Source organism: Heloderma suspectum, chromosome 3 (assembly GCF_057233095.1).
Source record: "Heloderma suspectum isolate Gila_16-S chromosome 3, 16-S_ref, whole genome shotgun sequence".
Classification (NCBI taxonomy): Eukaryota; Metazoa; Chordata; class Lepidosauria; order Squamata; family Helodermatidae; genus Heloderma; species Heloderma suspectum.
This window is the reverse complement of record NC_139460.1, coordinates 222,859,205-222,886,423: the sequence shown is the minus strand read 5'-3', so window position 1 is coordinate 222,886,423 and position 27,219 is coordinate 222,859,205. Positions and strand designations below refer to the sequence as shown.

General features: G+C 44.5%; 1 protein-coding gene across 1 annotated transcript; it reads left to right on the top strand.

Moving 5' to 3' along the window:
- The first annotated feature begins 2,963 nt into the window (after positions 1-2,963).
- LOC146350795 (lipase member M-like) lies at positions 2,964-20,217 on the top strand. Its single transcript, XM_084845756.1, has 9 exons — positions 2,964-3,083; positions 3,950-4,067; positions 5,588-5,786; positions 9,652-9,761; positions 10,656-10,792; positions 13,655-13,801; positions 15,170-15,241; positions 17,504-17,569; positions 19,718-20,217. Exons 1-9 carry the CDS (start codon positions 2,982-2,984, stop codon positions 19,952-19,954), a joined length of 1,188 nt encoding a protein of 395 aa, XP_084701882.1. The 5' UTR covers positions 2,964-2,981; the 3' UTR covers positions 19,955-20,217.
- The last annotated feature ends 7,002 nt before the right edge of the window (positions 20,218-27,219 follow it).

The window sequence follows — 27,219 nt, the reverse complement described above, 5'->3', positions numbered from 1 at the left end:
CTTGCCACTCAAAGGGCTGTTTGTTCTCTTTTGTAAATGTCCCATCTATGCAAATAGAGGCCTCAAAAAGGCAATATCCATTAAATGCCTGCAATGTCACGGACATTGCACCTTTAGGGCTCCATCCATGTACATGGGATACTTACTGAAAGGAACGGGCAGCTGTTTGAGTGGCAAATGGCGCTTGGCGAGGGAGCAGACGCCTGCGTGCTCCTGTCAAGCACCCCATGAACTGCCCAGCAGCTCGCCCTGCACTGTTTGCGTGGGTCGGGTCAGTGCTGGGGGTCCGGCGGGACTGCACGGGGCAGGCACAGGGTGATCATTGGATTTAATTTAAGTCTTCGGCAAATGGACTTCTGATCAGCCCCTTCAACACCTTTAAAAATTGTGAGCTCTATATGTTCAGTGAGAGTTAGATGCAATTCAGCACTCTTCATTGCTCCCATATTTGTACTTCCTAAAGTATTCAAAGGTTTCCCGTAATTATTGTACGGCATTTTTCACTCAGGCATTTAAGACTGTGGTGGTCCTAAGAACTGGTGCAACAATTTCACAAAATGTGTGTAGAATGCGAGCATTAAGGTCAACGATGAGCACAGCTTGGTGAGCCATCTTCTGAAGGGTTTACAGGAATGAATGGGATTTTAAAACATTGACAAACCTGTTTTGTATGACAGCTGTTCATCACGGGGAAGGATAACTTGATGTTATCTTCAAAGTGCACAGTGCAGCATGAAGCTTTGTCCAGGCATGCCTCAGCTTAATCCTATCGACATGTACCATATGCTCCGAATTTTTGTTTTCAAATATTTTACAAGCCTAAAACATAATTAGCTGTTATAGCTAAAGTATTTTCATAACTTGCTTTTTTTGTAACATCCTCAATTGGCTGCACAATTCATGGGAGCTCCCTGTTTTGGGATAAGAGAAATTGCTATGCTGACTAGTGATGAGTTGTTGGTTGGGGAAACGCAACAGAAGAATCCTTGCTTAGTCCAACAGGCAGCTGCTTCAGAAGAATCCCTGAGCAGACGACATCTGAATCCTCAAGAATTATTGCAATCGTAAGTTGCATATTCTGCTGCTTTATTAAACACCAGGTTGTATTGCTATGATGAAATAATTAATAACATTTCTTTTTAAATTGACTTCCAAGAGCAAAGGGTTTCCCTACTGGTATCTCCATGCTTGCCCAGGTTTCTTCAAACGAACCGGCAATTACTTTGAAAACGCCTGAACTCATGCCCAAAGCAGAGCTAAGAGGGGATATACATGTGAAAGCAGCAGAGCATGCATTAGCTGAGCTGCATTATGGGAGGCTAACAGACATGAGACGTTTATTCCAGAAGGCAAACGCAATTCTGAGGAGCTTTACATTTGGCGTAGATGTTCTCTGTTTCTCATGGTCAGCCATTCCAGCTCTCTGGCTTGCCACTCAAATCAGGCAGCTTCCCACCAATTGCCACAGACTGCTTTTCTTTAACTCTTTGTTGTGGCCTAGGATAATCAGCAACGATGAATAGATGAACCACTGCACCACAACAAATCACCCAAATGGTAGTTAGTGCTCTTTGTCAGGGGTAGGGATGTGCGATGCAGGGGAATCTGTTCTGTTTAAGCCTGATGCATTGCCACAGCATTTCCAGTCATGTAAGTGGTGACAGGCTGCACCGGAATTTTTTCCCGATTCAGCAGAGAACAGGACTTGGCCCTCCTTTGTGCAAGATCCCCTTAGTGGTTTTGAGTCTTCAGAGTGTTTGAGCTGTTTTATTTCAGTCAGCCCTTTCTGCAACCCTGTGAAGCCTTCCAGTATTATTATAAGCATATTGCTGATGCAAGCCTGGTGCAGAGAAATTACCCAAAGCCACTTAAGGGCAATCCTAAGGACACTAGTCAGCAGCTAGATGGCCATAGGATATGTCAGTTTCTGGGAACTGACCTCAGAGGCCATGCTCCTACCTGCCCCCCCTCCTGTGCTGCCTTGGAAGAGGAACATGGAGCGGCAAAAACGGGGCATTCTGGGGGGCATTCCGGGGTGGGGAAGTTGGAAATGCTGGTATGACACATCCAACATGTCGTCCGGCAGCCACTTCCTCCGCTCCGCCTTCTCAAGGCTAGACAGCCTCAATCAGCTGTCTAGCTGCAAATGTGGGATGGCTGAAGCGCAGAGGGGACAAACCCCTCCGTGCTTCTGCTGCCCTGCAGTGAACGCCTCCAAGTTCAGATGCGGGCCCCTATCCCGGTAGGATTGCTCCCTTATGGTGCAATTCTAAGCATGTTTTGACAAGGGGAAAAAAGTCCTACAACTCCAGCCTTCCTTAGCCAGAAGGCTAGCTGGGGCATGCTGGGACTTGTAGGAGTTTTTCTGTCTAAGCATGCCTAAAATTGTGCCCTAAATCATTCATGGTTGAGGTGAGAGTTGACCTAGGGGCTCTCTGGTGCATATTCGTAGGGTGCAAGCCTAGCTCTATTTATACAGAAAAAAGGCCTACAAGTCCCAGCATTGCCCAGCCAGCCACTCATTCATGCATACACATACCACACCCCATCCTTTCACAACACTAACAGGGATAGAGAAATCTGTCACTTTTGATTTCTCTCATTTCATCATTTTTCTGAGCTTAAGTTTCATTTGTTCATACTTTGAGGGCTTTTTAGACTTCACATTCATTTTTAGGGTGTACATGTCTCCTAACCCTTGCAGTTTGGTATGCAGTTTTGCCTAATCTACACACGCCATGGTTTACTTGTTAAATTTCCGAATTTGAATGCTCATAGTCATATTACCAGTTCTGATGACAGAATTTGACTGTTGTGCTTTGCTGAAGAAAATGAATGTGACTGTTGTGAACAAAATAAATATCATTTACGAAATATTGCGAAATTCTGACTGGCACTGCTGCCCAATACCACTGCAATGCCTTTGGATAGAAATGTGATCTTTCTTTGAGAGAACTGGCATTGTGTTACGCAGGGCTGTGATGTGGCTGTTTTGCATAGCGGCGTGCTTAGTCCAACAGGCAGTTGCTTCCAAGGAATCCCTCAGCAGACGACATCTGAATCCTCAAGAATTTATGTCTGTAGTAAGTTGCATATTCAGCTGCACTAGGAAATAACAGATTGCATTGTTATGATAACATTATATGCTTTCTTTTTAAATTGTCTTCTAAGACCAAAGTGTTCCCTACTGCAACCTCCATGCTTGCCTGGGTTATCCCAAAGAAACCAGCAATTACTTTGACAGTGTTTGACTCTGAGCCAGCTTATATCATGCGCAGAGCAGAGTTAACTTAAGACAAGCTGACTGAATGCCAATGTTGAGGTTAGCAGAACCCATCTTCTATGGGACTGACAGATAGGAGACTGTTCCGGGCAAGCAAACAGAATTATTCATGGAATACCCCATTTGGGGAAGCCTTCGGCTTGGCATACACAGTCTGTTTGCCATGGTGAGCCATTCCTGAAAAGTAGCTTACCACACAGGTTAGGCAGTTCTTCCTTCATTCTTTGGTTCATTTAACGGGATTTTGGGCTGCCTTTAAGGACGGAATTCTCTCAAAGTCTGAGTTTGCCATAAACCTCCACAAACTGGAGTTTTCCCTTTTGCTGAGGTTTTCCTGAGGCATGGGGAAACTAGGAGTGATCTGCAGGTGAGCAACTGCACACATAGAAATGGTGACTGGTGCTTCTGCAAAATCTGAGAGCAGATTGTACATAGTGGCTCTCATATGTGAACCGGGCTTCGCGCCAGCTTTTCCTGTTTACAGTTTCTGCACGTTCTGTCCTGGGTGGCTGTTCCAGGGTCCCTTTCTCTAAAGCTGAATGTGTGACCAAGCAGTCAGTTTGTGCACGCGTGTGTGTGTGGGGGGCAGCTCTAATTTTTGAGCTGGAAGTCTAAGCAATTGGCACATATATCTGATTTTTGCCAAGGATTCCTTTTTTTGTCCAGTGCCAAGTTATCCAACATTGGAGGTACCCCAGTGAAGAGCATGAAATCCTGACAGATGATGGATATTACCTGAAGGCAAATAGAATTCCTTTTGGAAGACACAGCCCTAGGAAGATAGGTATTTTGGAATGTGGTGATCTTACAATTACGTTGGGGGGTACTGTTCAGAGGGTAAAGGAAGGGTAAGATGGAGCAGACAAATTACAAACTGCATATAGCTTTGCCTAATCATATTCTTCTTAAGGTGATTTGTTGTAGATGAGGGAAAACAAGCCACAGGCAAACAAGCCACAGGCTTCTGCCACAGGTGAGAGCTTCCTGCTGTTTCTTTAAAAAATAAATAAAGGCCCATCTTACAGGGAGCCCAGTCACAGCCACCGGCAGTACCAGCCAGCCACCACTCCAGCGGGCATGGCCAAGACTGGCACAGTCCCCCTGGCAGCGGAGAAACCGTGCAGCGTGTCACGGGTGGCAGAAGCTTGCGGAGGAGAAAGGCGGCAACAGCAGCATGGAGGGCACTGTGTGGCACTGGGCAGGCAGCTGGCAGGCTGGCCAAGAGGTGGAGAGGGGGAGAGACACCTGTGCAAGGCTGATGCAGTCCCCGAGTGTCTTGCCTCCTGTCATGCGTGTATTAGTGTGCTGCTTTGGCCACACACTACTTGCTTGTGCACAATAATGTGTATGCTGCACACACACAGTGCACACAGACACCCACACACACACACACACACACACACAAAACCAAAAGAAAAGGAGAAAGACAGACAGACAGACAGACAGACAGAGACAGAAAGACCACCTGCAAGCCAAGGGGTGGGAGAAGGGGGTAACATCTATCTAAAGCATAACAGAAGAGAAAAACGTCCTGTGTGGGTGTTTTTTTTAAGGAATATAGTTGAAGAGTTGAAAAATGGGAAGGAAAGGGATAATAACTGGGAAGGGCAGGGGGTGGGGAAACCAAAAGCAACCAGTAAACAAATCACGGAAACGAACTGAAGCCTAACAACTAGAGAGAGAGAGAAAGAGTATTCTAAATGAATGTTTTAAGGAATAGGGGAGACTAAGAAATTCAAGGGAATTTAAAGAATCTAGAAAAAGAATTTAAGGGAAAGGGAAGACTAAGAAATGGAATGGAGATGTGCTGGGTAGGTATTGGGAAGAACAAGTAAAGCTGCACTAGGACAAGCCAATAATAACTCTCCTCCCTCTACCAGCTCTTGGTCACACTGGGAAACAAAAGCAGAATCTCCTGTTGTATACAAGCCCCCCTCCACCACTGTGATTGGAGGCTGCTGGCTTAAACGTTCAGCCCTATTGGCACCGAGAGATGCCACTTGCCAAGGCGCAGTTCCCACTCCCAGCTCCTCCCCCCTCCCTCCCTAATCTCAAGCAAATTGTTACATTTCCAAGACAGGCTGTCTGGCCTTCAGAATCATCTGGATTGGTCCAAAGTGATTCAGATCAATCTGACCTGCTTCAGAATGATCCAGATTCGATCCAGACTGATTCAGTTCAAAACACCCCGCTTCAGTTCAGGATTCGGAACCGGAACTGTAGTGGTGCAGTGTCCTAGTTTCTGCAGAGATGTGGCATATATGTTAACATAAAAGAAATAATATCCCTTTCTTTCTTTCACAGAGCCTAAGCCAGCAGTGTTACTGGTACATGGTTTGCTCGCTGAAGGTAGGTGCTGGATTGCAAATCTCCCCAGCAACAGCCTGGGATTTGCTCTAGCAGATGCTGGCTATGATGTCTGGATAATAAATACTAGAGGCACCACCTGGTCTAGAAGACACCAGAATCTTTCAATTGACCAAGAAAAATTCTGGGATTTCAGGTAAGTTCAGGGGCGGTTTGTAGTTAGGTTGGATAGCATCTTTGTCCTGGATGCAGGTTATCAAGTACGGCTTTAGCCATCTTATCTTGCCCCACCATGTGGCAGGAGTGCTTCAGTCTTTGACAGAGCGTTAAACAATTGCTGAAGGTGTGTTGTCACTGCGGTTTGAACAGAGTGGGGGATCACAAGACATCCTGCCCACAACTTTGATCATCATTCTGAAATGTAGTGATATTCTCCCTTCATTTTCCATAGCTTGAGGTTTGGGAGTTCATACCTAGGGATGTGCAAATCAGTGCAAATTTGCACAAATGAGATTAGTGTGTGTGTGTGTGTGTGTGTGTGTGTAGTCTCTAAATTTGCCCCAATGGGGTGTATTTTTTTAAAAAAATGTATCAGTGGTCTTTCAAAATAATAATAATAATAATGATGATGATGATGATGATGATGATGATGATAATTTAAATTGCGCTCTGTACCAGAGCACATTCCAGTTAACCCAAACATATACAACACAATAATATGAACAAAGTAAATGGAGTCCTTTTTTTTAATTATCAGTGGTCTTTCACAAGTCCGCTTGTCTGCTATGTATTCTCATTGTAAATATCCGTATCAGTTTCATCCTCTCCACACTCTGCTTTGCTTAGCCCAGCAGGGACTTATTCCATACTTGTCAAAGAATTTGTTTCATCCTCCACGTCGGCATTTCCCAAGTGAAGGGGTGGGGAGGGAGAATTTAGATGCTGAGCAATAAATGGAGGGGAAATGTGCACAACAGCAGGAAATGCTCTGAGAAGCAGGGGAAATCGTAATAATAATAATAACAATAGTAGTAATAATAATAATAAACTCATGTGCACAAACTTCAAGAGCCCCCCCAATCCAATGTGCTCAAATTACCCTTTGTGCAAATGGAAGGATCCCCAAAAAAGAAAGGTGCAAAACATTTCCAGAATCGGGAAAAATAAATCTGCGACAGTCTGGCCCTGCTTACTGGAATAGACACATGTGAAATCCCATCAGGCACAAGCGGAACAGAATTCCCAGCTTCTCATATCCCTACCTCTGACAGCATTTGATATTGAAAAGCCTACTTCCGGTTGGAACCAATGTCACTCTGGTAGCATCCCACGGGCAGCTCCATGGGAGCTTTCTCAAACAGCTTTTTAAAAGGTTGAAAACCCTTTTCATTCCCCCGTGGAATTAAAAGGGGGGCAAGGCAACATCTGGATAACGTCTTGGAGAAAAGTACCCCCCTCGAGATAGTGGGAGGGCTGGTTTCCAGGATTATCTCTCCAGAGCTTTACCAATGCAGAAAGCTGTACTGAAAGTCCTATTCCATAGGACAGAACATGGCTGACGTGCTCCATAATAATATATGCTTTAAGAAATATCAACAACTTCTGAGGGATGATTTAAAAAATGTTAACAATATTTGAGAACAGCTGAGGACCTGCAAGATGTGTTTGAGAGAAACATGACTGTGCCGAGGAGAAGAAAGGAGCTGGCATCAACTCCCCCCGCACCCCCTGTGTCAAAAGTTTCGAGAACAGAAGATATAGGGGAATTCTTTACTTTGATAAAGACTTTATCTTCGCAATTTACGGAGCAAGCCAAAAGGCTGGATTTAATCCAAAATTCCATCACCACCTTGCAAGGAGCTGTAGATTTAAGTAATGCGTCATGGCAAAAAATGGAGACGAAAACTAATGAGCTAGAAGACCGAGTGGCAGGAAATGAAACTATGACACAAATTTGTTTTAAAAATGCCTCTGATAGAATTTCTCAACTGGAAGCCTTTACGAGGAGATCCAATGTATATATTATTGGGATTAGAAATCTGTCTAATGATGTAAAATTGCTTATTTTTGTGGACAAAAAAAAAAATAATTTTGTGGACATGAGAAAAAATGCATCTGATTATTTCCCATCTGATTATTTACTTGATATTGAGCAGGCATTTCATGTGCCAAATACTAAAGGGACTGATTACATGATCACAGTCCAATTTGCAGAAGTCTCTACAAAGAATTATATCCTGCATTTGGCAAGAGAGGGTGGAAGTCTTTCCTGGAAACAAGATAAAGTTATGTTATTTCCAGACTACATCAAAGAGGTGGCGAATAAAAGAAGGCAATTTATCAAAGCAAAAAATATGGCAAAACAAATGAACTTACAATATTACTTCAAATATCCTGCTACACTTTGTATTATGTCTGAAGGTCAGATGAAGAAGTTTCTAAATCATGAAATGGCAGAGGCATGGCTGAACACAAAAATGTGTGAGATTGCTGTTACGGCTCCATGAACTGGAATCTTTAAACAAGTTTTGTTAACTGTTTGTGTTTAGTCTACATGATCCAGGCTAGCTCAGAAGATAAATGATGATACATATATTTATTTATTCTCTTTCATCTTTTGTTTTTTCTTGCTTTTCTTTATATTTTCTATTTTAAAATAGATAATATATCCAGTATAAAATATATTACTGACTGTTGAAGGTTTATATTAAGTTTTATTATTATATAACACTATATATTTTATTATTATTATTATTAATATAGGCTTCTGGGAATGAATTGTAGACCTGTTTCTTTGATATAAGATTGATGGTATGATATTGAAATGTAAGGTTGTTTATTAAACTGTAAGATTGTTAATGTTATAAATATAGCTTTTAAAATAGAATGGCTTCAGAGGCCGAGGGGTGTTGGAGTTTAAACTTAATTCTTTAAAGGGGAGGGAGAGGGAGAGGGAGAGGGGGAGGGAAGGGGAAACAATCTTCTTCTTTTCTCTTCACTTCCTTTCATCCTCCCTTTTTCCTTTGTTTCCCCTTCTCTTTTTGTTATTGTGGTGTCCTCATCAGAATATTGTATTGTTGGGAAATTGTAGTATTGATCAGGTTGTTGGTAATTTTGGTATTGTTTATTTCATTTATAAAGATAAAATAAATAAAAAGATATTTTAAAAAAAGTTACTGAAAAGCCTAGCACATTGGTGATATGGTATTTTGAAGCAGTAATCCTACGCAGAGTGATCTGGGACTAACACCATTGAACAAAGTTCAACTACTTCTTTCTCAGTAAACACTGATGAGACTGCACTGTAGGAGCCTAATAATCGAGCTATTTCAAGTCAGTATCCATATTTAGCTATAAATCTGTACAGTCTCTACTGTTTACAAAGAACCATAGACTTATCACCTTGGCCTCCAAATGTCATCAAAGGAACCAGTAACATGGCAGGATCAACGGTGAAACCCTATGCATATCTACTCAGAAGTAATTGCCATTGTGTTCTGCGGGGCTGCTTATCCCCAGTCAGGATGCAATCCTATCTGGACAGTCAGCAGCTTCCAAAGTCGGAGGCTGCCAAGTAACCAATGCAGGGCAGCTGTAGCATGGAGGAAATCCTTGCCTCTGTGCTCCAGCCACCCTGCATTTTTAGCTAGATGGCCGATTTTGGCTGTCTAGCTGTGGCTCCAGGAAGGGGAGGGAAGGAGGCTGGGATATGCCTTGGAAGCTGCATAACGCATCTTCCACAGCATCTCCCATGCCCACCCCTGTGACCACCCCCTTTCCGCCATCTCCACACTCCATTTCTGAACACAGAGCCATAGCCAGCATGAAGAGAACTGTGCCAACTATGTGTGGGGGGAGGGGGAGGCTCTGACCTCGGAGTCCTGGTTGCAGCCTCAGATCCCAGGAACCGTCCTATCCTATGTCCTCCAGAGTCCAGACATTGTTTAGGGGACATAGGATTGCACCTGGGTGTGTTTAGGACTGTAGCCTGAGTATGCTCTTGTATTGTAGCCTAGCATAGGTGAGCAACATCTCAGCTGTGTTTTGTGTGTGTGTTACAGTATTCATGAAGTAGGGATATATGATATTCCAGCAACGATAGATTTCATCCTGAAGAAAACTAAGCAAGACAGTTTATACTACATTGGCCATTCCCAGGGTGCATCAGTAGGTAAGTGAAGAACAACATAATGAAATGTATTTCCTCTTTGAATAAATATTTGAAAATTTAGTAAGGTGTTCTAAGCCACAGGTACAAACTTTAACCATACATAAAAATCAGAAAGAAGTTCCAGTCCTTTCAGAAGTGGGCGAGGGAGGAGAGGGATTGGTCAACTGGCTGAAGTTCCAAATATAATGATCAAAAGAGATGGCTATTTCACTGTGGGGTTTGCTAGGCACTCCAATCGCTGTCCCAGTTTCTTCTCTAGCACCTAATTCTCTATCTTTTTTCTTACCCTTGTACCTATGTTCAGGATTTTGTCTCTATCCCTCTTCATCATGTTTGCCATCCTCTTGGGCAAAGGTGGAACGCCTCCCAGCAGCTCCCATTTTCTGTGTACCAGCATTCTCCATTTCAATAAGCTCAGAGAAATGCTAGGTAGAATTCAGTGGTTAGATAAACTAATGGGGAAAAGACTCTGTGTCATGGTGTAGTCTTGTTTGGGCACGTCTGGGGAAAAAAGGTAGTTTTCCTGCCATTTTTGTCCCAGAAGCCCCTTTGGAAGGATCCTGTGTCATGATATAGAATCATTCAGAAACTGGCAGCTCCAACCAAAGATGAAAGAGCAGCCCCCTCCAAAAAACTAAAATTAAGAAAGAGTTCTTGTTTTGTAAGGCTTAATGATAATATTTAGTCATTTCTCTGTGTTAACCTGCTGTACCATTATTGCTCTCATACATGGCAGAATCCAACGAGGGGAGCATTTCCCCTTTGGCTATCTGAAAACAAAACCCAAGTAAAAGTGGAAGAAGTCCAGAGGCCAATGCAACTATTGACCGCAACCTGGGCACGGACTGAAAAGATTAACCGCTGCTCTTGTTTTCCATGTCCCCTCATTTGCAGGTCTCATTGCCTTCTCAGTCCTGCCACAGGTTGCTCAAAAAGTCAAGCTCTTTATCTGCCTCACTCCTGCATACACCGGAGTGGATGCTAGGGGGCTTTTCAACGTACTTCTAGGAATTCCTGATGGACTCAGAAGAGTGGGTATATCTCATGTTTTTATTATTGTACTGACATCATTTCTTGCAACATACATATCTAGAACCCCTTTATCCAATTTTATAAGTGATCTGAAAAAAATGTATTTCCTGAGGGGATGCCCGTTAAATGTTCCCAAATAAATCCCTCTTTCAGATTCTTTAATAATTTGTCGGCCTTTTTCCATGTAAAGATGCATAGGATTGCACCATCAGACTGGCAGAGGAAGCAGACAACATCCATTTTGGAACACAGCTGTATATAACTCTTTCATTTATTGATTTTAGATTTTATTTTAAATAATTCTATCCTGCTCTTAAGTAGAAAGACTATTCAGGTGGCTAACAAATTTTGGCTGCAATCTTATACCATTAAAATCAATAGGGCATACTCATGAGTAGACAGAAGCTCCCCCACAAGAGTTCCTGTAAATTGGCCAATCCAGGGCCCTGGCAGGAAATATGGCCCAATCCGGAAGTGTTCCTGCCCTTCAGAGAGGTAAACACATTTAGACGAGGGGTGTAGGAGGAATCTGGTTTGTGGTAGAGATTTTTTCGCTGGGACACCCCTGCGGACTATGGCTTACTCATCCACAAAATGGCATTACCCAACTAGCGTAAGTTGGACCAGCTTCCAGACTTCCACCACCTGTCAACCCCTTGCACTTCCTTGGGAAGAGAGCACAAAGGGCTGGCAGGTGGTGACAGGTCTCCTGCACCCGTTACCTGTGAACCCCCCTCCATGCAATGGTGGGTGGGTGGCAAGGGTCTGTTGCCGCCCAACCACCCCTCGTTCTCACCTTGCAAGGAGAGAATGAGGGGTTGGTGGGCAATGATGAGGACTCCTGCGAGCTGCCATTTGCACAATAATCATGGAATAAATATTATGGAAACAGTAATTTTTTCACAACAGGGCAGCCATAAATAGCACCATGTGAGCAAAATTACAGGTGCAAATGGTCTAGTTAGACCATTTAGGCCTGTACTTTTCTGCAAATGGCACTATTTACAGCCACCGTTTTGCTCAAATCATGATTTCTGTAAGATCTATACCGTGATTATTGTCCGAAAACCTACTTGTGGGGGAGCCACGAGCTCTCACCGGGCACCCACCGACCATCTGGTGACTTGCCCCACATGCCTGTCAGGGTCAGGCGGCCAGTGGGAGTCTGTCAAGTAGACTGCGAGCAGGATGCTGGGGAGTTCACCCACCCATCCCTAGTTCAGACCACCACCTGAGCACTCTTCATGATAGGCATTGTTTCGTGTACATGTAGCTAATTGTCTTTCACCGTATAGCTCTTCTGATGTATAGACAGCCAGCTTTAACTCTAGTTTAGACAGGGCAGTCCCCTATTTTAAAGTGCCGACAGAGGACAGCCCTCTATTATAAGACATCCTCTACTTGGAGAGGTGTCCAATCCAAGTCTGGTTTAAGGTGGCAGAACCATAAGGAAGAGAGCACAGGGGCCTTGAAGTTGACCGTCAGCAGTTCGGACCTGGACAGCGAACTGAGCAGGCACACAGGTCACCTAGTCAGTCTTCTCCCCTGTGGTGAGATCTCTATTTCAATTATGCTAATTATTTCCAATTCTGCACCTATTTGCATATGCCAATATGATGCACATTGGTGACCTCTTTTGCCCTCTTTTTGATGAAACATGTTCTCTTTTTGATCAGGCGTAAGTGGCCACCCTTTTTAATTTAGTCGATTAGCAAGGAGTTTCAATGAGCTTGCCTTTCATTCCACAGAGTCAAACTATTTTTCCCTTTGTTCTGGCCCATCCTAAGTACAGCCTCAAAGCCGTTGAGTCTTTTGTACTCTTTGTCTGGAAGCCTATAACTGCCCTTGTGTTTTACTTTTGGCACCAGTTGTTCTTTCCTTTTGCTCAGACTAGGGGTGGACGAAAGTCACTTACCTGCCGTCAAAGGCCGTTCGCGGTGGGGGGGAGTGCTTCGCTGCTCCCCCCGTGAAGTTCAGGCCGGGGGGGGGAGGCTTCCCGCCTCGCCTGGCCGAAATTCAGGCCGGGGAGGAGGCGCCTCGCCTCGCCCGGCCGCGAACGCGAAAGTAAAAAAAAAAAAAACCAACGCCCCCTGATAGGCTACGTGACGATTCACATAGCCTATCACGGCTAGATCTGCAAAGTCAGCCGTGATAGGCTACGTTAATCGTCACGTAGCCTATCACGGGTGACTTAAAAAAAAAAAAAAAGCGCGTACGCGAATGGCGGCCCCCATAGGGAGCCGCCATTCGCGTTCCTTATTTAGTCGCTGTAGTCTATGTAAATGTTTACGTAGACAACGGCGAAAATAAGGGCAACGCAAATAGCTGACTTTGCAAATCTAGCCGTGATAGGCTACGTGAATCGTCACGTAGCCTATCAGGGGGCGTTTTTTTTTTTTCTTTCATAGCAATGGCGGCGGCGGCAGCTGGTCGAAAGACCGGCTGCCGCTCCCGCCTCGCTCGAACACCCGCCGAACCGCCAGCCGGACCAGCCACCGGGAGGGACATTCGGTGAAGGTAAGTCCCGTCCCGGGGGGGCGGGGGGGCAGAGGATTTCTCCCCGAAACTTGTTCGGGGGGCCGAACACGTTGGCGCTTGGCCCCCCGAAGTTTCGGGGAGAAATTCTCCGCCATCCCTAGGTCAGACATCCCTTTTGCTTGTGGGTATTACATCAGCTCTGAGTTTAACATAGGGCTTGCTTGGTCTCCAAGGGAGTTTCTTGTGATCCTTCCCTAGCACGATGCCCTGCACCATGGTTCATGTTTCCCAGACCAAAGTCCACTGTGATAACATGTTAAGGACTATTATGTAGAGAAAGTTTTAAAGAGCTTCACAGATATTTGTGCATTTTTCTTCTACAGCTGATATGGGGCAATAAAGAATTCTGCCTTTTAAGTCACAGATTGAAAGGCATTGTTGCCAAATTCTGCAGTTATCCAGTGATGGACAAGCTTTGTCTCCAAATCATTTTCTCTCTGGGAGGATTTAATCAGAAAAACCTAAATGTGGTAGGTGGACTCAATATTTTTATTTATATTATCAGAATTAGAAGGAGGCCTACACAGGAAAATAGCAAGACAAAGGCACATGGAATCAAACAAATCATCTGTTATACTAGTCCAGGACATAACCTTTTCCCTATGTTCTTATCTTTTGAATATCCCTCCCCCATACTTCTGCTCCCTCAGTCTAATTAATGGCCACATGTTTCTTTAGAAGTAGTTTTTTACACATTCAGTTTCCCCATATTGTTAATGAAGATGGGGTGAAATTGGCCTCATGGAATTCTGTTTGACCTCATATGTGGTATAACCAGGCGGAGGGTCTTTTTGCCAAATAGAATCTGGGAGATGGACAATTCTTCAACCATCTCAGGAGGGACCCCCAAAAGAAACATCTCAGAAATTTCTCCGAAAATTATGTTCTGCAAACCTTGGCTCAATTCCTATCAAATCAAATTGCACCATTGGGTCATAGTGGTGGAAGAGGGAAGCAGTGGGCTAAACAAAGGCTTGGAAGGAACTGGAGCCAAACTCATTTCTCCCTTCACCAGTACTAAACTATATTGTGCTGGATCTACTGTGTTTGAAATTCTCCACCCTCTGTAGGGGCAAGGTTGGGGGCAGCATTTCACTCAAAACTGTCTGAGCAGGAGGTAAAAGTCTCCAACACAGAGGCCCTGAACCACAAACTCTTAGAAGAGTTCTCAACAAATTCTTTTCCACTCTGCTCTAGATTGACTCTAGATCAATCCATTGATCTCCCTGACCTCCATGAATTTGTCCAATCCCCCTTTAAAGACATCCAAATTGGTGCCCATCACTACATCCCGTGTTAGCAAATTCCATAGTTTAACTATTCACTGTGTGAAGAAGTACTTCCTTTTCTCTGGCCTGAATCTCTCACTAATCAGCTTCATGGGTTGACCCCAGGTTCTACAATTATGAGAGAGGATTATCCACATTCTCTCTCCTATCCACATTCTCCACATCAGGCTTTATTTGGTACACTTCTATCACATCTCCCCTTAGCCTCCTTTTTCCAAGCTAAACAATCCCAGCTGTTCTAACATTCCCTCATCAGGGAGATGCTCCAGGCCCTGGATCATTTTAGATGCCCCTTTCTGCAGTTTTCCAGCTCTACAATAACCTGTTTTACGTGTGGTTACCAGAACTGTACACACAGTATGCCAAGTGTAGTCACACCATAAATCTGTATAAAGGCAGCATGATATTGGTGCTTCTATTCTCAATCCCTTTTCTAATGATGCCTAACATGGAGTTTTCCTTTTTTACAGCAGCCACACACTGGGTTGATATTGTGAATTGTCAAGAGATGCAGATTCTAAAAAAATTTATTCCCATTTCTTTTTTCAGAGTCGAGCAGATGTCTATCTTGGAACCTATCCTGATTTTACATCTGTTAAAACAGTATCCCACTGGAGCCAGGTAGAGTTGAACTGATGTTTTCTCAGCAAAGCAAAATTCATATGTCAATGTTCCATCTTTAATTGAATGTTTGGTGTACATAGTCAAACTATGGAAACAAGGATTTTGGCTCTTAAGAAGAGCTTTTCCCATCTCCACAATTTTTTGTACGGTTCTTAAGGCTGAAAACCTTGAACCTTGGACTTGGGAGTAGGCCCCATTTAGCTCAATGGACTTACTTCAGAATAGATATTGATTGGATTGCTCCGTCATTGTTTTTGAAATCATTTTCTAGGTGCTTCAGCTTTCAACAAGGCTTATAACAGGATGATTCTCATCATTCAGCTTCCTGAGTCTTAAGTTGAACAATGCAATTCCTGATTATATAACCCTCGCCTACCTCCAAGGCCGGCTGCAAGTAGGGATGGCGGAGAATTCCGCCATGGATTTCAATGAGGCCGAATGCACTGGCATTCGGCCCCCCGAAATCCATGGCAGAACGGCCTGCCACCCCCCACCCCCCTGAGGATTCCCCCCGGGATGAAGTTTACCTGGGGCGGATGTTCTGGATGGCAGCGGCTCCGGCAGCGGCCTCAGCAGTGGCGGCGGCTGGTCTTCCGACCAGCTGCCACGGCCGCCATTTGCTTCTGCTGTTTGCCGTGATAGGCTACATAAGTATTTATGTAGCCTATGACGGCAAGCAAAAAAAAAAAACAGCGTATGCAAATGGTGGCAGCTACAGCAGCTGCCATTTGCATTCCCTATTTTTCATAGGGATGTCAGAGAATTCTGCCATGAATCTCAGGGAGGCCGAATACCAGCGCATTCGGCCCCCCAAAATTGGTGACAGAACAGTCTGCCACCCCCCACCACCCCCCTGGACGGGACTTACCTTGGGTGGATCTTCCTGGTGGTGGTGGCTCCAGCAGCAGTTCGGCAGCGGTTTGGAGGCGGTGGCTGCAGCGGCCGGTCTTCCGACCGGCTGCCGCCGCCGCCATTTCCAGTTAAAAAAAAAGGGGCGCCGCCATTTGTGTACGCGCGTTTTTTTCTTTTAGATCAGCCATGATAGGCTATGTAAACATTTACATAGCCTATCACGGCTGACTGCTATGGCCGCCGCCATTTGTGTCCCTGCTAGCCAGCGGCCAGATGTCCGGCCGCTGGCGGAGCCGGCCGGTGGCTCCGCAGAATCCCTGCGGAGCAGAGCCAGCCAGCCAGAATTTTTGGGGGGAGGGATGGAGCGCCTCCCCCCTCATCCAGAATTTCGGGGGGAGGGACGGAGCGCTTCCCCCCTACCACGAATGTCACCATTCGAAAAGGTAAGTGACTTTCGTATATCCCTAATTTTTTGTTGTTTTAGCCTATGTAAATATTTACGTAGGCTATTACGGCAAAAAAAAGGGGAACGCAAATAGTGTAGTACTACGCTATTTGCGTTCCCCTTTTTTTTTGCCGTAATAGCCTATGTAAATATTTACGTAGGCTAAAACAGCGAAAAATAGGGAACGCAAATGGTGGTCACCATAGCCACCGCCATTTGCGTATGCTGGTTTGTTTGTGTGGGGGGTTTTGCCTGCTGTGATAGGCTACGTAAATACTTACATAGCCGCTATGGCAGCTGCCATTTCCGTCCACCCCAGCCAGTCTGCGGCCGGAAGTCCGGCTGTGGACGGCCCTAGCTAGCTGCTCCCCAGAGAAGCTGCAGAGCGGAAACTGCCTGGCAGGATTCTGGGGGGGAGGACCAGATTGCCTCCCCCCCATCGAGGATTCTGGGGGGAGAGATGGAGCGCCTTCCCCCCATCGCAAATTAATCCGCGAAAAGGTAAGTGACTTTCGTACATCCCTAGCTGCAAGTTGAACATCACCCCCTCCCCCACGTTGTATTCGGGGAAGGAGAGAAAGGGTTTGTTCCATTCTCGAATAACAAATCATGTTGTAATGGATTTTCCAGCCTGAGGAAATCCCACCTGGCGGGTGCGAAACATGCGCTCATAGCTTTTGAACTGAAACCCAAGGATCGAATGACTCTTAAACAATATATTTAATACAGAATTGGAATTACAGATACATAAATTATTTTTGACATGACAGGTGAGGGTTTCCTGTTTTTGAAAGAAATTTGTCATCAATTTCATAGCACTGAAGAATTCTATTAATTCAAATCCCCAGGTTTTGAATTTGTATTTATCTACCCCTCTATCAAAATTAAATGTTAATGTTCCTTAAAATTTAAATTTCAAAACAACATTTCAAACTGTGAATATTTATTTCATTGCTTTTTAGATTTTTTCTTCCCATGAATTTAAATATTTTGATTATGGCCGTAAGAACAAAGCTATATACAACACGGTAAGGAAAAGTGTGGTGGTGTTTAGAATTTGACTTGGGGTGCAATCCTATGGCCATAAGCGGCCGAACTCGGAGGTGACCACCTATCCAATGCAAGGCAGGAGACGAATGGAGGCGATTGTCGCCTCCTTGCTTCAGCCGCCTGGCATTTGCGGCTAGACGATTTTGGCTGTCTAGCCACGGGAAGGCAGAATGTGGGGGGAGGCTTCCGGACAACACACAGGCTGTGTCATACTGGCATTTCCACCTTCCCTGTTCTAGGGACACTCCCTGAAACACCCCATTTTTGCTGCTGAGGAGCAGGGGAGCACAGGGCACGAGGCTGTTCCAAGCTGTCTGTGAGACAGGGCATATCCTATTGCCATCTAGCCACAGACCAGCGGCCATAGGATTGCTCCCTTAAGGTTTCAAAAATTAAAATTTGCTCCTGGTTATTAACACATGGTAAACTATGCTGTAATCGTTGACTTCTTAGGATTCCTTTGGGAACTGTGATTCCCCCCCCCCCAACATATGAATAATTTATTTCCTGGATATTCTCCCTCTTTCTGAAATCTGTCATATTCTTCCCTCCTTCTAAAATGTTCTGATTTGACTCAGAGTACCAAGCTTATCCACCTCTTCCTTACATAACATCCATGAGCATCAGTATAGTTCTTATGATTTGTTTGGAATCCTTTCCATTTTGTCATCATATTCCTTTCCTACACTCTCCTCCTGCCTGCAATAAATATTTATTCCATGTGGAAATATATTTGGAAATCCTCACACTATGTAAATATTAGCACTAAGTAAATATTTGTTTTGAAAGGATATTCACCGATGTGGATCAGAGATCATGAATTTTAGTTGTCTCAATCTGATTTGGCAGGGGCTGAGATTTAGCAACCTTAGAATTGTGATCTGTTATTAGGAGAATCAGTGTTCTGACTTGCTAATATCGGCTCAAATGTCAGTGTCCATTCAAATGACAGCTTTTATTGAAATAATACATTCTTTCAGCCTAAATAGAAGATTAAGGGTTTTGTCCAGTTGGTGTCCCCCTGCTGATATACCTCTGGCAGAACATTCAGTCAGTGGCACAGAGAGGGAAGGATATGGGGTGGTTCTCCCTTCCCTTGCAGCCTCTCCACCTCCAGAGGGCTGGAGTACCCTTCAGAGCTGCACGACAAGTGGTATGGGAAGTTGCAGGGAAAGGAGGGATCACTAAAGATCTCATCATCCCTCCCTGTTCCACTGACTAAAGCTTCCACTGGGTCATCAGCAGTAACACCAATTGGATACAACCCTAAATGTATACATTGAAATCCAGCTTTTATGATAGAAAACACTGGAAGGCAAACATCAATTTGTCATTGAATAAATAAGGGACATGTGGCCTTTTGACAGAGGCGTCTAGACAGCCATAGGATATGTTGTTTTCTGGGAACTGAGCTCAGAGCCCACGCTCCCAGGTTGGTTTTGGGAAAATTGACCTCTCCCACTTCCGCGCTGCCTCAGAGGCAGGACAGAACAACCCCATCCTCCATACTCACAAGAGGAGTATGCTGAAAAGGGGCGTGTCTGGGGGCATTTTGGGGCAGGCAGAAATGTCTGTACTACACATCCAATGTGTTGTTCAGCAGTGTCCTCCCCCGCTTGCCCCCCCCCCCAGCTAGACAGCCGAAATTGGTTGTCTAGCAGAAAATGCAGGGCAGCTGAAGAGTGGAGGGAATGATCTCCTCCGTGCTTCTCCTGCCCTGCATTGGATAGACGGTCACCTCCAAGTTTAGAGGTGGCCACCTATCTGGACAGGATTGTACCCTAAGTGTAGTCGTCTCCAGTGATTTTGAATCCATTCTAATTCACATGATCTGGAGCATTATATACCATGCCAGAGCAATTGATCAGCTTGAAATTACAAATGTAAATACAGTACTTCATAATATTTAAACTTTAAGATAGTATTCTATTTTGTTTTCTACATCTTACTTGCCCTGGGAATATACTTAGGTATAGAGGAGGAAATATATAATTTTGCTGGTCCAGATGTCACACATCCCAGGGTACTGAAGATAATGAAAGAAGAAAAGCCTGATTTTTCAAAAAATGGAATGTAAATATGGTAACTGAAACTCATTTTCTAATTTCTGATATTTTCATCAACAGACAACACCTCCATTTTATAAAATAGAAGACATGCTTGTGCCAACAGCTGTGTGGACTGGTGGGAAAGACATTGGTGTAACCCAAAAGGATGTTGAATTATTGATGTCTCGGATCACTCATTTAGTTCTGTATAAGAATATTCCTGACTGGCAACATTTTGATCCTGCGTGGGGTCTTGATGCTCCAGAACGCTTCTACCCCGATGTGCTTAATCTGATGCAGAAGTATTGGTCTTAATTACAGGAGCAGAATTCGGGGGGTAGGATAGGGGGCTTCGCCTACCTAGTTATTTGAAAGTGTTGAACCTCCATATTCAGGTATTATGATGTTGGGGCTCAGTATGTAACCATTGAATTGTGGTACATCAGAAAACAGCAGAAATACTTAGAAAATAAACATTCAGCTTTTGTATTTAATTTTATTTTAACCAAAAGATTGTCATATGTACTGTCTTCTACACACACCATTAAATAGAGTCTGGTAGGCTCCAGAACCCCTTGGTTTGTCATATGTTTCGGTTACCTCTTGACCTCGATGTTTAACACTGAATGATGCCTCACAAGGAGCCCCAATTTGACGTAATGGTTCCCCGTATAATCCATGGGGGCGTGCCTGCTTCTTGACTGAGAAGTCCACCATTCTAACTGGGAGTGTGTGCAGTGCCTGGGGAATCCCCTTGTGGTCTCTAATCAGAAATCAGATAGGGCTGTACGAGAACTTCGTCTCAGTTGGCAAATCATCAGAACATGGCCAATTCGCAACCCTCAACATGAACACATTTTCCAGAGAAAGCTTGCACATTTCTGAACTTGCAATTGATTTAAAAAATGTCACTTTCTTAACATGCTTTAAAAACAACACTTCCTTGCTTTTTGAAAAATGTGCCCAGAAACTTGTTCTTCTCCCGGTAAAAATGTGCACTGTTCAAAAAGAAAAATGAGACTGAGAGTGAGTCATACTGAGCTTCCAAGTGGACCTCAGAGAATTTTGTCAAGAGTGAGCATCGGGAGGGGTTCTTCCCTCCCTAGATCAGAAATAACATGGGGATTCCAGTCCCTTCCCTCCTCCCCAATCCCCCACATCAGGAAAAGGGCAGGTGTGAGTCAAACTGGGGAACTTCTGGGGAAATACCAGAACCCGGGGTCATCCTATGAGGTTGATTGGTGGGAGATTCAGGACAGATAAAAGGAAGTTGTTCTTCACACAGGGCTTAGCTAAACCATGGAATTCACTAGCACAGGATGTAGTGATGGCCACCAATCTGGATGACTTTGAAAGGGGATTAGACAAATGCCTGGAGGAAAAGGCTATTGGTGGCTTCTGGTCTTGATGGCTATGTCCTGCCTACGATTCCAGAGTCAGTTAGCATCTGTGCACCATTTGCTGGGGAATATGGGTGGGAGGGTACTGCTGCACTCATGCCCTGGTTGTGATGGCCTCAAAAGGGCAATGTCCATTAAATGCCTGCAATGTTGCGGACATTGCCCCTTTACGGCCCCGTCTGTGTCGATCGGACACTTACGGAAAGGAACGAGTGGCAAATGGCACTTGGCAAGGGAGCGGACCCCTGTGTGCTGCTGCTGAACACCCCACGAACCGCCTAGCAGCTCACCTTGCACTGTTTGCCTGGTCGGATCAGTGCTGGGTCTGGCGGGCACTGCGTGGGGTGGGCACAGGGTGGTCTGTCCTTCCCTAGCTATCATTGGATTTAATTTATGAAGTCTTCGGCAAACGGACTTCTGATCAGCCCCTTCAACACCTTTAAAAACTGTGAGCTCTATATGCTCAGTGAGAGTTGGATGCAATCCATTGCTCCCACATTTGCACTTTCAAAAGTATTCAAAGGTTTTACACAATTGAGTCGCAGTCATTATTGCACGCCATTTTTCACTCAGGCATTTCAGACCAGGGGGTCCAAAGAACTAGTGCAACAATGTCACAAAATGCACGTAGAATGCGATCATTAAGAACAACGATGAGCACAGCTTGGTGAGCCATCTTCTGACAGGTTCATAGGAGTGAGTGGGATTTTAAAACATTGACAAACCAGTTTTGTATGACAGCCCTTCATCATGGGGAAGGATAACTTGATGTTATCTTCAAAGTGCATGAAGAAGCATGAACCTTTGTCCAGGCATGCCTCAGCTTAATCCTATCGACATGTACCATATGCTCCGAATTTTTGTTTTCAAATATTTTACAAGCATAAAAAATAATTAGCTGTTATAGCTAAAGTGTTTCATAACTTGCTCTTTATTTTAACATCCTCAATTGGCTGCACAATTCATTGGAGCTCCCTTTTGGGGTTATGAGAAATTGCTACGCTGAATAGTGATGGATTGTTGGCTGGGGAAACACAACAAAGTAAAGACGGTGACCAAGAAAGAAAAGATATTCTTTTTCATGTGGGTCATTGGCTGTGTCACACATTGTGATCCATGCTTTGCTTAGAAAGCCACTGTGTGGATAATGTACTAGTTCAGCTTTGCCTCCTGTCACATTGCCTACAATCCCCTTAACATTATAATTTTTGAGAGCCGACGTGGTCCCATGGCTAGAGTGTTGGACTAGGAGTCGGGAGGCCTGGGTTCTAGTCCCCACTCAGCCAGGCAGCTCACTGGGGAACTATGGGCCAATCCCAGATTCTCAGCCCAACCTACCTCACAGGTTTGTTGTTGTGAGGATAAAATGGAGAGGAGGATTATGTACACCGCCTTGGTTCCTTAAGGAGGAAAAAAAGGTGGCATATACATGAAATAAATAAATAAATAAATAAATAAATAAATAAATAAATAAATTTTTGCTGCTTTATTTTCTCCTGTATATTCCTGAGGTCTTTTGATGACATTACAGTAAACTAGTGACACACAGATAAAATCCTGCCACAGTTGTGGCATTACTTGGTTTTTTCTAGAGCTGGAACAAACTTTTTAAATTGCAGCATTTGAATTTGATTTGAGTTCCAATTCTGAGAACAGAATTTGGCTGTTCTGAACTAAATATCAATTGGACTTATATCAAATACTATCAAATACTGCCAGATACGGATTGGCACTGCTTCCAGATACTGCAGCAATATCTTTTTATGTGAAACATGGATACAGATACGATCTTTCTTTGAGAGAACTGGCATTGTTTTACACAGGGCTATGATGTGACTGTTTTGCGTAGCGGCGTGCTTTCTCCAAACAAACCAGCAATTGATTTGAAAGCGCCTGAACTCATGCCCAAGGCAGAGTTAATGGGATGTACATGTGAAAGTAGCTGAGCATGCATTAGCTGAGCTGTATTAGAGGAGGCTAAGAGACATGATACATTTGTCACAGAAGGCAAACGCAATTCCGAGGAGCTTTACGTTTGGTGTAGATGTTCTCTGTGTCTCATGGTGAGCCATTCCAGCTCTCTGGCTTACCACACAAATCAGGCAGCTTCTCACCGATGGCCACAGACTGTCTTTCTTTAACTCTTTGTTGTGGCCTAGAGATAATCAGCAACGATGAAGAGATGAACCACTGCACCACAACAAATCACCCAAATGGTAGTTAGTGCTATGGGGGAGAAACTGAAAGCAGCCTCTTTGTCAGGGGTAGGGATGTGCGATGCAGGGGAATCTGGTCTGTTTAAGCCTGATGCATTGCCACGGCGGTTCCAGGCATGGAAACGGAGACAGGCTGCAGCGGATTATTTTTCCCTGATTCCAGGGATATTTTGCACATTTCCCCTCATCTCAGGTTCCGCCCCTTGAGCATATTGTAATTTGTGCGTGTTTTATTTTGTTTTATTTGGATTCTGAAATGTGTGCAGATGCTGTCATGTTTTTTAAATGTATGTCCTCTCTTGCGCAACTGCACACAACTGCGGATCCACCAGTCTCCATGTAGCCCCGCAGAGGCATATTTCCCTCTTCTCAATGTCCTTCTCAGTTTCATCCTCTTCCTTTAGCCCATCAGAGCCATATTCCTTTCTTGTCAAAGGATGTGTCCATCCGCCCCCCCCTTTCCTTGGGAAGTGCTGCCTCAGGGAGCCAGGAAAGGGGCATTGAGGCTACGTCTGTGTTAGAAGCACTTGCTGGAGACTGAGGCAAACGTGCAATGGAAACAGCGTGTCCCCAAGGGTTGGTTCAACACTTCAAACCTTGGGGATCAGGCTGCTAAGTGAGCTCTCTGGTCCCTTTTTCCCGACCTGTCAGTGTCAAAGTGTGCACAAATCACCCACTGACACAGATCAGGAAAAGTGGACCAGAGGGCCCCACTTAGCAACCTGTGGGGACTGAGTCTGTGCAGGGTTGTGAGGAGCCAACAGTGTCCCTGGACTACACAAAGTTGCCCACCCGTGCTCTCTGTGTGGAGGCCCTGTGAACTGGGCCTGAGCCTCAAGCTTCCCTGTGTTTACTGTTTCTACATATTCCATCCTGGGCAACTGTTCCATGGTCCCATTCTCACTACAGCTGAACATGGGTCCACAGGCCGTGGGGAGGCCGATGGTGCATTCACCATGTGAAGTGGCTTGCATGGACACCTCTTTGGACTATGCAGAAATCCTCTCCTGCTGTTGTGAACTCCTGAAGTGCACTCTTAAAGAACAGGCTTCTCAATCTCTAGAACTGGTAGAGGCAGAAAATAGTGATATTCAGATGTATATAAAGTCTTACTTACTCACAGTGTACGGGCCAGTGCAACTGCATGACAGAAGCTTCATCTGGCAGCACCCAGAGTGGCTGAGGGGTGGGCCTGGCTCCAGCTCCACCCACTTTTGGCTCTGGCCACTCTCCTGCTGCCAGGTGGCCCTGTCAGCATTCTCCTGGGGGAACGTGGCCCTCAGATGGAAAATGGTTCTCCGCCCATTTTGCCAAGACGATTCAGTCACGTGGCATCTGAAGCCACAACAAAGCTTTGCAGAGATGCTCCTTGCCTCCAACTCAGCCCCTAGGCCCAAGGCAAAGTTTTCTGCAATCCAATCCCCATTTATCTTCCCTCATTTGTAATAATAGTACAATGTAGCTGGTATGTAATTTGTATTGTCCTCCTAAATTCACTGTCTCACTTGCAGCTTATTACAACCTAGAGCTTCCAAGGCATCTGTTCAGGATCCAAGCTCTAGCGGACAACCAAGTGCAGGTGAGCAAGCAGCTTTTCTTCCATTGATCCCTTTGATTGCATTATGATGATTTCCCCTTGATGTTCCACTAGCAGTTTAAGAGCTTGTGTATTAAGTTGTTCTCTTAGTGAAGGTGGATTGGATGATTAATATCATAAGATATGATGCAGTACAATTTTGGCTGGCTTAATCTCAATGGATGAATAAGATAGAAGTCTGGAGGATAAAAGTCCTTTGCTTTGTGAGACTGAAGTTGTAGTCAACACACACTTATCTGGAAACAAGACCCATGGAACTGGTTGAATGTTTATCCTGTAATTTTAATCTATGACATTTTATATTGTATTTTCTGTTGTATTTTTGTAAACGGCCCAGGCAGCTTTGGCTGTTGGATGGTATGAAATGAGATAAAAACAAACTTAACGGCGTTTGCATCTGAATTAATGCGGATAGGAATGTGCTGCACGGCTTATTTTACTGATTTTGATAAATTCCTAAAATCCTTATTGAAACTTGCAGCTTCCATCCCAATGGCCAGTATCAGAACAATGCTGCCCCAAATGCACATTTGCATTGTATGTCTGTTTTTGTAGCAAAATTCTAGGATCCTCAACAAATGTTTTGGGAATGGCTGAAGTCCCAAAATCAGAGCATTTGGATATTTGCACTTTCCAAAGTATCAAAAAGTTTGTATTTGTTGAGAAACAGCTCTTGTCGTAAGGCATTTCTGTCCCAAAGATGTCAGAATATGATGTCGGTGGAGTAGTCGGTATATTAAAAAATAGTGTTAAAAACACTGGTAGGAAGCGGGCATTATGAACATGGCTGAACAGAACTCGGCAAGCAATCGTTTGAAAAGTTCACAAGAGTGAATAGACTTTCAAAAGTTAATAAACCAGTTTTGTTTGAAAGCCTCTCAGGAAGATTCATTTGATTTCATCTTCAAGCCAAGAAAATAATCTGATAACGCTCCTAACTAGCTGGTATAACTAACTAAACTGCTTTTCTAGATCGTTCATTTTCACATCCTCAGCTGGCAACGCAGTTCACCTGGGCTCCTTTTGGGTGGGGCGGACATGAGAAACTGCCATGATGAGTGGTGATCAATTGTTGGCTGGGGAATCATGCCAAAGAATCCATTCAGAAGAGAGTTTCTGGTGTCCAAGAATTTTTGTTTTTCTTGAGTCATTAGATAAGTCATGGATTGTGACCCACACTTAGCAAAGATGTTCCTCATATTACACTGCATACGATCCCTGTCATATTATATTTTTTGTTGCTGTATTTTCTCCACACTGTCATTCTCAGGAATGTACATTCCTGTGATTATCTGATGAACTGAGAGTAAATCACTGGCACTTGGTTTCTCGTGGTGGGGCATCGCTGCGCAGGCTTACCACACAGATTAGGCAGTGTTTCTTGTGGCCTGGAGAAAGCCTGCAGTGATCAGCAGGGGAGCTCCTGCACATACACCAAATGTCACCCGAATGGTGATGGGTGCTGTGGGGGAAAACTGAAAGCAGCTTCTTTGTGGCAGCTCTAATGTGTGAACTGGGCCTTAGCCTCAAGCTTCTCTGTATTGACAGTTTTTACACTTTCCATCCTGGGCAACTGTTCCATGGTCCCTTTCTCACAAAAGCTGAACAGGAGTCCGCAAGGAGACAGGGGTGTATTCAACATTTGAAGTGGTTTGAATGAAGAGCCCTTTGGGCTCTGCGGAATTGTCTCCTGCTGTTGTGAACTCCTGAAGTGCACCCTTAAAGAAGGGGGCATCTCAATGTCTAGACCTGATAGAAGCAGAAAATATTGATATTCATATTTACATGAAATCTTCCTTACTCACAAAGTTGGAGAGACCATTGTAGGCCAGCTAGTCTAGCCCCAGCTTGGTACTGGAAACCCAGAGCTAGAGCGCCCCCAAAAGATGGCTGTCCAGCCTCTGCCTGAAGACCTCTAGTGGGGGAGATGCCATCAGCCCTCTGGGTATTCCAGTGTCAAACTGATTTACTGCTAAGAACTTTTTCCTAATGTTCAACCAACATCTGTCATCCTGTACTTTAAGCCCATCAGATTGAAGAATGCTATGGGGAGTAGGAGAGAACAAGACTTGGCCTTCTTTTCTGCAAGACCCCCTTAGTGGTTTTGAGTCTTCAGAGTGTTTGACCTGTTTTATTTCACTAAGCCCTTTCTGCCACCCTGTGAAGCCTTCTGGTGTTATTATAGGCATATTGCTGATGCAAGCCTGATGCTGAGAAATTACCCAAAGCCACTTAAGGGCAATCCTAAGCATGTTTAGACAAGGGAGAAAAAAAGTCCTACAACACCAACCTTCCTTAGCCAGAAGGCTAGCTGGGGCATGCTGGGACTTGTTCGAGTTTTTCTGTCTAAGCATGCCTAAAATTGTG

Bases quoted from the DNA above. Each gene is read 5' to 3' on its own strand.
- LOC146350795 (XM_084845756.1), top strand. From the start codon at position 2,982: ATGTGGCTGTTTTGCATAGCGGCGTGCTTAGTCCAACAGGCAGTTGCT. The intron at 10,793-13,654 runs GTGGGTATATCT...TTTCTTCTACAG, and splicing joins TTCCTGATGGACTCAGAAGA to CTGATATGGGGCAATAAAGA. The intron at 17,570-19,717 runs GTAAGGAAAAGT...TTTCATCAACAG, and splicing joins ACAAAGCTATATACAACACG to ACAACACCTCCATTTTATAA.